Raw genomic sequence first — 10,931 nt, 5'->3', positions numbered from 1 at the left:
TAAAGAAATACGCATTTTGAAATTGCATCTCTTACTCTGTCTGTCTTGCTGGCTGACATATTGTCTGAGTGTTTGTCTGTCTGCCCCTCTCCCCCCCATCTTTCTTTGAAAAACAACAATGCTTTTCAATATTGACAAAATCGTTTGGTATAGGTATATATACATAAAAAACGTTCAAAAGATTAAGTGACATGTTTTGCACTTTTAACCACGCCTACAACAAGCAAAACAACAGAGTTTCATTTGAATGTACAATGCCGACAGCTCCTGTCGGAATTTTTTATCCATAAAACCATACACGAGTGGATTAATAGCATTGTTAAGGAAAATCATCCAAGTAATAAAGTAGGGTAGGGGCCCATAGTTAGCTATAAAGTTTTGATAGAGACGTTGGTTGACATTCCGAATCACGGCTGTTAACAGGTAAGGGAGGTAAACACCAAAGGAGATCATTGACACGACTAGAAATACCTTGATAGTGTTTCTACTTTTGTCAAGCTTCTTTCTCTTTCTCTCATTCATTGTGTTAGGTATTGAAGAGACTGCAGTATCTCTTGCCGTGTCCTTTAAACTCGTTGTTTGTGGAGAAATAGCCATATTGTTTTTCTGATGAATGTAGATCCTTCTACCAATCAAAATGTACGACACAATTGAAATTGTTAAGTTGATGAGAAAGGATAGTAGCAGAAACCCTCCATATACGTGTACAAACGTTGAATTCCTCAGATGATTCGACACAGCACATCTATAACTGGGCAGTGAATGAACCTTTGTTGTCTCCTGGTTAATACCAAACATGAAGAATGAGGGGATGAAAAATAAGGTGATCATGGCAACGAGGATTAATCCACAGAAAACGCGAGTTGTTCGCTGGCTAAAATGGGTAGGAGTCTTTTGACATATTTTCCTATAACGTTCCACAGCTATGCCATTCAAAAGTACCAACGATAAAGTTCCTACAAGGTTCATGGTTGCGAAGTACAACTTACAGAAAACAGAAGACTGAACCGAGTAGATGTTTCTGATAATATACAGTGAGGCTGGAATGCAGAACGTACACCCTACAAAATCCACTGCAGTCAAACACAGTACCAACTTTTTGTACATATTTGCTTTGTATCTGAGCAAATAAACCAAAAACACGTGAACATTTCCAATCGTACCAAAGATACATGAGAGTATCAGAAAAGCGGTGATAGGAATCCCGGATCTCACGAATTCATCATAATCCTCCTGTTCTAAAGTATACGACGTATTCATCGACGTATTCATCTTACTTTGACAACTGAACAGTTATGTATCTACAGTAGAAATGAAACAGTTTGTGAGTATTCCTTGCTTCACAATTGAATCATATCAAACAAGTGGATGACAAATGACGCAAAATCTGAAAATGAAAATGTTCTAGTTGTCATCTGCTATACCAATAACAGTAGTAATACGTCTTGATAGGTATCCACTCCTACACATTGTTTCTACGAAATTCACCGCTTAATCAGGAAGGCATTTGTGTGTATCATTACAAAACAAGGAAATGATAGCCCGGACCGGTTTTTATGTAGCCAGATTGCAAAATCGGGGCCATATTGTATTTGTAATATCTGTTTGCTTGTTATCACCATTAACCCTGCCCATAACTATTACACCGTAGAGATTACATATTTGGCATGTATCTTCCTTGTAACAAGACATTTCCCGTGGTACCTAAGGCCTTGACTTTGATCTTTGACCGACCTTTCAAAGATAAAAAACATAATATCCACAATGAAGACATAAGTGTTTCACAAAATGTGCAGACAATTAGCACATGCCTTATACAGTTCAATACATGGTTCAATGGTTTGTCAGTAAGATATACTGTCCCTACGGACGTGGGATTGAATGGTTACATTGAATCACGTGATGTTGACTGTCGTATATCAGTAACAATCGAGTCATAAAGATCTTGAGAGAAAAGTACATTAGTTTAACCTTTGACTTTAGGTTATTCCACTATTGCACCATGTGTGGGTCAAACTAAACTTTAAACTTATAGGAAATTTGCATTTTATAAATAACATCAATGTTAAGAACTTCCTGACTTCCTTGCAAAAGAATCATGATCAGAAAAGTGTTGCGAATCGAAACACAGACCAAATGTCTAAATCCAAACACTGGCCTTAGGTTAACATAGTAATAGTAACACATTATATAAAAATCTCCATTTGGTAGGCTGAGAGATAAGATCAACAGAAACATAGTTTCTTTTTCTTCGGTTTTTCAACTTTATTCAATCAAAAACATTGAAATGATTTATCACATTGTCAAGAACGGAAGTTTTACAGTGAATATCGGTTTCGTTGAAAGAGTACAGACATACATATATTCTCGTTTTCCGCTCGGCAATTGATCACGTGACAATAATAAAGTGTTCAATTTCCGTCGTAAATCAAACATCTTTTTCTAAAATTCGAAAGCATTGTATTACGGATTTTTAAAAAGGTCGACTGAATATTAAAGAGAAACAGTGGACATAGACACGAAACTCTTTACGTTTGTACATCAAAAAAGAAAGAATTAATTTTTTTGGCGTGAATGATCACCGGACGACGGTATAAAAACAGGGTTGTGTTTTGTATCTTAGTTGAAGTTTGGCATTCACAGCGAATGAAAAACTCTCACAGATAATTGCACTAGTGACTAGCAAAAGTAAGGCAGAATATTTGCTAAAAAGCAGAATTCCTTTCAGATTCAAAATGACTTTATTTGACGGAAGATATCCGTGATTTTAAAATTTTAATTACACTGAAACAGATTACAAAACCTGTTAACCCGTCTGAATTTAGATCTATGTTACATTTACAGAAATGTAAAACCAACAGCTATAATCGAAAAAAACAATTCTCGGTGAGATTATCTGTACACAGAACATTGAACTAGAACGCTGTATATATTAATATATGAGTGTCTCATTATTGAGGTCGAGAAACATTTCGTGGTTTCTCTCGGTATTTCCTGGTCATTTCCGCGAATCACGGAAAGGGAAAGTTATTTGGTTTACATTAGCCTTAGTTGTTGTATTGAATTCCTCTTAAAATAATACATTTTCTCATTTCGTTTAACACAAATAAATTCTCGATACCATTTTTAGACATGGTATTCGGCATATTGATTATATATATAGCAAATGACATAACTTATCTGCATTTAGATCTGTAGCAAAATTTTAAAAATATTGATGTCAGATGGTATCAATAGTCAATACCCTCAATTCTCCACAAGATTTAAATAAATCAACATTTCAGTTATTCTGTACTAAAAAATGTTTATTGGTTTGTAAATGCGAAGTGGCTGAATAACTTCTGGCATTAAAATGAAACTTGTTTTTGCTGGGTAAAAATATTTTCATAGAACGTGTAGAAAATGTAAATTTTAAAAACTATTTTTCATTGTTCATCCGGATTTGGTACAAGTTACTACCAATAAGTAATGCACAACAATTCTATCTTTAGTAATGTACATAAACATTCTGTACACTTTAAAGTCTGATGTTAAAGCTGATGCCAAACCGGTATCATTGTTTCAGTTCAATGGAAGCAACTTAATGTAACGGTATTCAAGCAAATCAATTATAACTCATCATCAAGGATTATTATTTAACTTATATATGTAAGCATATACATTGTTGTCTCCATCTAGTATATATTGGATGTTAAATGATTTTGTGAAACTAGTTTTTGATTTTTTGATTTTGCTTTTTTCGAGCTTTGATAAGCAGGAACTAAAACTAGACACGTTAAATAATAACAAATTAATTAATGAAAAGAGCAAAACGAGGGAGATAGAATGGAATTAAACACGACACGGGTAGCCATACTGTTGCGCCATTTAAAATGATGACGTATTAGCTTTGTCCATGACTTATCTGACTGACCCCGCCAGTAATAAAGCGTTATAGTCCACAAGTGATATACATATATATCACTGAATGAAAAGTTAAGTATATTGTATATTCATTAGTATGTCAAAGCAAAACTCAAACACACATTATGCACTATCAGCCATGCCTCCAAGAAACTAAACAGCGTTTCATTTGAATGTAAAATGCCGATAGTTCCTGTCGAAATTTTCTATCCATAAAACCGTATACAATTGGATTAATAGCATTGTTAAGGAAAATCATCCAAATTATAAAGTAAGACAGAGATCCATTATTATCCACAAAGTTTTGATAGAGACGTGGGTTGATATTCCTAATTACGGTGGTTAAGAGGTAAGGGAGATAAACACCGAACGAGATAACGGACACCACTAAGAAAACTTTAGTAACATTTCTACTTTTGACAAGCTTCTTTCTTTTCCTTTCATGCATTGATTTTAGAAATGCCTTTTCTTTTTCAGTTGACTGTCCGACTTTGTCACTTTTACTCGCCACCGAGTTATCTCGCTTCATGTCTGGGTCACGTGCAGCTGTGGACATAACGTAGCTGTCTGTAAATTTCTGAGTCTGGACTGGAATGTACTGGTGTGATTGAGATTGTGGTATCACTATATACGACATCCGGCTGCGACGTTAGGTGTTTTGTTCTTTGAGGGATACGTGTAGTGATATTGTTTTTCTGATGAATATATATCCTTCTACCAATCAAAATGTACGACACAATTGAAATTGTGATGCTGGTGACAAACGTTAATAACATAAATCCTCCGTAGACCCGTACAAACATTGATTTCTTCAGCTGATTCAACACTGAACATTTATAACCGGGCAATGAATGAGTCTTTGTTGTCTGCTGATTAACACCAAAAATCATAAATCCCGGGATGATGAAGACTATGAGCATGACGATAAAATTTAATCCACAGAGCACGCGAGTTGTTCGCTGGCTAAATTGGACACGAACTCTCTGACATACTTTCCTATAACGTTCCACAGCTATGAGATTCAAAAAAAGCAAGGAGTACGTTCCTACAATATTCATGGTTGTGAAGTACAACTTACAGAAAACAGAAGACTGCACCGAGTAGATGTTTCTGATAATATACAGTGAGGCTGGAATGCAGAACGTGCATCCTACAAAATCCACTGCAGTCAAACACAGTACCAACTTTTTGTACATATTTGCTTTGTATCTGAGCAAATAAACCAAAAACACGTGAACATTTCCAATCGTCCCCAATATACATGAGAGTATCAGAAAAGCCGTGATGGGAATCCCGGATCTCACGAATTCATCATAATCCTCCTGTTCTAAAGTATACGACGTATTCATCGACGAATTCATCTTATTTTCAAAATTTGAAAATTCAGCGCTGATGCCCTCAAAGCAAAAGTCACACAGTCTATGAACATACGATGTGTTAATGAAGTATATAAAATCACCGATCATAAGTTCAGGAAATTAAAATAATTAGTCATCATCTGGTAATACGATACTTAAACTATCTTCGGTTTCACTTTCAGATATATTGATGACCTCTTGTTTTTGAACAAGAGGTCACGTCAATCCTACATATCCTTAAGATATGAAAATTAAGGAAATGATATCCGCCACTAGACCAGCCTCTTCTCTTGATACTTTCGTTCCTCGGAACCACATGGACTGCTTACCACAAAGCGTGGTGATTTTAACTCCCCTATTGTGAATTTTCAATTTCTGCAACCCCAACTTGTTAAAATGTTTTGTCGATGAGGGCGTTTTACGGTCGCGATAGGTATGTGATTGAGACATATTTTCTCTTTTTCGTTGTTTTATACCTTGTTCTTATTTGAAAACGTAACCTTACTTGATTTGATAAATATTTACATAGCAGATGATGCAGAAAACGCTTACTCTTCCGAAACGCATGAACTAAACCCCCATGTACATTTTCAGGAGTCTACGTGTATATCTGTCTTTTGTTTACATTTTGCCCTAGGTTTATTGAATTTTAGTTTGGTTTGAGAAACAAGTTGGTATTCTTTGATTGTTTTTAAAAGCATCTTTAATTATTACTGTTCTATTTTGTTCTAGCCATTTGGGAGGAAAAGAATTTCATCCGTTGTCATATCTCAATAGATCGGAAGGCTTTTTATATCATTCGAACAAAGAAATACAACAGCCATTGCATTTTTTTCAGGAAGCAAATCATAACATCAATCTACCTATTCATTAACAATATCCTATCATGAGTTTTGAGGTCCGTGTTATTCCAGTTTGTCACAGTATGTTTTAGTAGTCTCTGTATTAGAATTACTTGAACCTCGACGAAAGCACCACGTCGTTTCGTCCTGCAATGACTATTGATGCTAAAGGCCAAACAGGATTCGAAAGTATCAATATTACATGTATATACAAATAAAATGGGATTCAAAGTCCAAAATCCACATCCATAATAGAACCGGTGTACGCCAAATATATCAAATAAAATATATATCTTATTAATATTTCCTTACTGCATTTTACAGAAAATGAAATTAAAAACACTTATGAAATAAAATTCTATATTTGACCTTTATCTTGTTCTGTAATATAACAACCAAGGTACACCTTCTCCGGTTCTAAATCTGACCTTCACCTTGTACTGTTAAATAGCAATCAAGATACTCCTTGTCCAGTTCTATATCTGACCTTCACTTTGCACTGTAATATATTTATCAAGATTCTCGAACACCGGTTCTAAATCTGACCTTTACCTTGTTCTGCAATATAACAATCTAGATTCGCGTACAACGCTTCATGACCTTCACTTTGTTCTCTAATATAACAATCAAGATACTTCTTCTCCGGTTCTATATCTGACCTTCACCTTGTTCTGTTATATAAAAATCAAGATTATTGTACTCCGCTTCTATATCAGATCTTCAACTTGTTCTGTAATATAACAACCAAGGTACACCTCCGGTTTTTTTTTATTTGACCTTCACCTTGTACTGTTAGATAGCAATCAAGATACTCCTTCTCCGGTTCTATATATGACATTCACCTTGTACAGTAAGTTAACAATCAAGATACTCGTTCACAGTCTCTAAATTTGACCTTCACCTCCGGCAAGATTTGCATCCTGGTAATTCTTTTTTTATTTATCCCTCCAGAAACTTATATGTCTGATTCAACCTTCCTTCCTTGAAGTACCAGTAGGCGTAACTGTTTATTCGGACTTATGTATAAGTGAAATGATATATTTATTCCTTTTCTGTGAAGTAAATGTCGATAAATTCTCGGTACTACTATTAAATTTTGCATTTTTCTGATTACCTGTAATTTAAACAATATATATCTATTGCTATGGTCGAAATAACGTAAATTGAATTAATGATGTGCATTAACGTAAACTTTTCAGGTAAGTCAACAATAGCTGTCAGGAAATTGAAACCGAAGCGGTGACACAGTGTCACATCGTCTGCGTGGAACAACCGCACTAGTTTGAGCATAATTCAGGAAGAATATAAATGATTAAACTCAATAAATAAATAACCTATGTAGGAATGTGCAATATAAGTCTTTATTATCAGGTTATTGTACATCAGAATCAAGTCAAGCACATGTAACTATCAATAGCTAGAAGAAAATAATTCTATATATAGTAATAGACACCTCAACAAAGTTGTGGTACATTAAACACTGATGTTAAAACTGATGCAAGCTATCAGTAATTAATGTAATGTTCACTCAAATGACGTCACTTATCGCCAATTAATCAGTAAAGTCTTAGATGAATATATAATAATATATATAGTAATAGACACCTCAACAAAGTTGTGGTACATTAAACACTGATGTTAAAACTGATGCAAGCTATCAGTAATTAATGTAATGTTCACTCAAATGACGTCACTTATCGCCAATTAATCAGTAAAGTCTTAGATGAATATATAATAATATTCAAGTTTTTATGAACATCTTGCCCATTCACTTTCTGTGACATTTTAACCTTTCACTCATTCTCTCTCTCCGTGCATAATACAAATAAGAATTTTATAAAGAAATACGCATTTTGAAATTGCATCTCTTACTCTGTCTGTCTTGCTGGCTGACATATTGTCTGAGTGTTTGTCTGTCTGCCCCTCTCCCCCCATCTTTCTTTGAAAAACAACAATGCTTTTCAATATTGACAAAATCGTTTGGTATAGGTATATATACATAAAAAACGTTCAAAAGATTAAGTGACATGTTTTGCACTTTTAACCACGCCTACAACAAGCAAAACAACAGAGTTTCATTTGAATGTACAATGCCGACAGCTCCTGTCGGAATTTTTTATCCATAAAACCATACACGAGTGGATTAATAGCATTGTTAAGGAAAATCATCCAAGTAATAAAGTAGGGTAGGGGCCCATAGTTAGCTATAAAGTTTTGATAGAGACGTTGGTTGACATTCCGAATCACGGCTGTTAACAGGTAAGGGAGGTAAACACCAAAGGAGATCATTGACACGACTAGAAATACCTTGATAGTGTTTCTACTTTTGTCAAGCTTCTTTCTCTTTCTCTCATTCATTGTGTTAGGTATTGAAGAGACTGCAGTATCTCTTGCCGTGTCCTTTAAACTCGTTGTTTGTGGAGAAATAGCCATATTGTTTTTCTGATGAATGTAGATCCTTCTACCAATCAAAATGTACGACACAATTGAAATTGTTAAGTTGATGAGAAAGGATAGTAGCAGAAACCCTCCATATACGTGTACAAACGTTGAATTCCTCAGATGATTCGACACAGCACATCTATAACTGGGCAGTGAATGAACCTTTGTTGTCTCCTGGTTAATACCAAACATGAAGAATGAGGGGATGAAAAATAAGGTGATCATGGCAACGAGGATTAATCCACAGAAAACGCGAGTTGTTCGCTGGCTAAAATGGGTAGGAGTCTTTTGACATATTTTCCTATAACGTTCCACAGCTATGCCATTCAAAAGTACCAACGATAAAGTTCCTACAAGGTTCATGGTTGCGAAGTACAACTTACAGAAAACAGAAGACTGAACCGAGTAGATGTTTCTGATAATATACAGTGAGGCTGGAATGCAGAACGTACACCCTACAAAATCCACTGCAGTCAAACACAGTACCAACTTTTTGTACATATTTGCTTTGTATCTGAGCAAATAAACCAAAAACACGTGAACATTTCCAATCGTACCAAAGATACATGAGAGTATCAGAAAAGCGGTGATAGGAATCCCGGATCTCACGAATTCATCATAATCCTCCTGTTCTAAAGTATACGACGTATTCATCGACGTATTCATCTTACTTTGACAACTGAACAGTTATGTATCTACAGTAGAAATGAAACAGTTTGTGAGTATTCCTTGCTTCACAATTGAATCATATCAAACAAGTGGATGACAAATGACGCAAAATCTGAAAATGAAAATGTTCTAGTTGTCATCTGCTATACCAATAACAGTAGTAATACGTCTTGATAGGTATCCACTCCTACACATTGTTTCTACGAAATTCACCGCTTAATCAGGAAGGCATTTGTGTGTATCATTACAAAACAAGGAAATGATAGCCCGGACCGGTTTTTATGTAGCCAGATTGCAAAATCGGGGCCATATTGTATTTGTAATATCTGTTTGCTTGTTATCACCATTAACCCTGCCCATAACTATTACACCGTAGAGATTACATATTTGGCATGTATCTTCCTTGTAACAAGACATTTCCCGTGGTACCTAAGGCCTTGACTTTGATCTTTGACCGACCTTTCAAAGATAAAAAACATAATATCCACAATGAAGACATAAGTGTTTCACAAAATGTGCAGACAATTAGCACATGCCTTATACAGTTCAATACATGGTTCAATGGTTTGTCAGTAAGATATACTGTCCCTACGGACGTGGGATTGAATGGTTACATTGAATCACGTGATGTTGACTGTCGTATATCAGTAACAATCGAGTCATAAAGATCTTGAGAGAAAAGTACATTAGTTTAACCTTTGACTTTAGGTTATTCCACTATTGCACCATGTGTGGGTCAAACTAAACTTTAAACTTATAGGAAATTTGCATTTTATAAATAACATCAATGTTAAGAACTTCCTGACTTCCTTGCAAAAGAATCATGATCAGAAAAGTGTTGCGAATCGAAACACAGACCAAATGTCTAAATCCAAACACTGGCCTTAGGTTAACATAGTAATAGTAACACATTATATAAAAATCTCCATTTGGTAGGCTGAGAGATAAGATCAACAGAAACATAGTTTCTTTTTCTTCGGTTTTTCAACTTTATTCAATCAAAAACATTGAAATGATTTATCACATTGTCAAGAACGGAAGTTTTACAGTGAATATCGGTTTCGTTGAAAGAGTACAGACATACATATATTCTCGTTTTCCGCTCGGCAATTGATCACGTGACAATAATAAAGTGTTCAATTTCCGTCGTAAATCAAACATCTTTTTCTAAAATTCGAAAGCATTGTATTACGGATTTTTAAAAAGGTCGACTGAATATTAAAGAGAAACAGTGGACATAGACACGAAACTCTTTACGTTTGTACATCAAAAAAGAAAGAATTAATTTTTTTGGCGTGAATGATCACCGGACGACGGTATAAAAACAGGGTTGTGTTTTGTATCTTAGTTGAAGTTTGGCATTCACAGCGAATGAAAAACTCTCACAGATAATTGCACTAGTGACTAGCAAAAGTAAGGCAGAATATTTGCTAAAAAGCAGAATTCCTTTCAGATTCAAAATGACTTTATTTGACGGAAGATATCCGTGATTTTAAAATTTTAATTACACTGAAACAGATTACAAAACCTGTTAACCCGTCTGAATTTAGATCTATGTTACATTTACAGAAATGTAAAACCAACAGCTATAATCGAAAAAAACAATTCTCGGTGAGATTATCTGTACACAGAACATTGAACTAGAACGCTGTATATATTAATATATGAGTGTCTCATTATTGAGGTCGAGAAACATTTCGTGGTTTCTCTCGGTATT

At 34.9% G+C, this 10,931-nt stretch overlaps 1 protein-coding gene across 1 annotated transcript; it reads right to left on the bottom strand.

Annotated features, from left to right (window-relative positions):
* Nucleotides 1–4,036: 4,036 nt before the first annotated feature.
* On the bottom strand, nt 4,037–4,961 carry LOC132555811 (orexin receptor type 2-like). The gene is made up of 2 exons (XM_060220174.1): nt 4,580–4,961; nt 4,037–4,449 (listed from the first exon to the last, which is right to left on the bottom strand). Exons 1-2 carry the CDS (start codon nt 4,959–4,961, stop codon nt 4,037–4,039), a joined length of 795 nt encoding a protein of 264 aa, XP_060076157.1.
* Between the last annotated feature and the right edge of the window lie 5,970 nt (nt 4,962–10,931).

The sequence above is a fragment of the Ylistrum balloti genome, unplaced genomic scaffold, assembly GCF_031769215.1.
Source record: "Ylistrum balloti isolate Yb309-2 unplaced genomic scaffold, AGI_CSIRO_Ybal_v1 Utg370518, whole genome shotgun sequence".
Classification (NCBI taxonomy): Eukaryota; Metazoa; Mollusca; class Bivalvia; order Pectinida; family Pectinidae; genus Ylistrum; species Ylistrum balloti.
The sequence above is the reverse complement of the archived record's forward strand: the minus strand, read 5'-3'. Positions and strand labels throughout refer to the sequence as shown.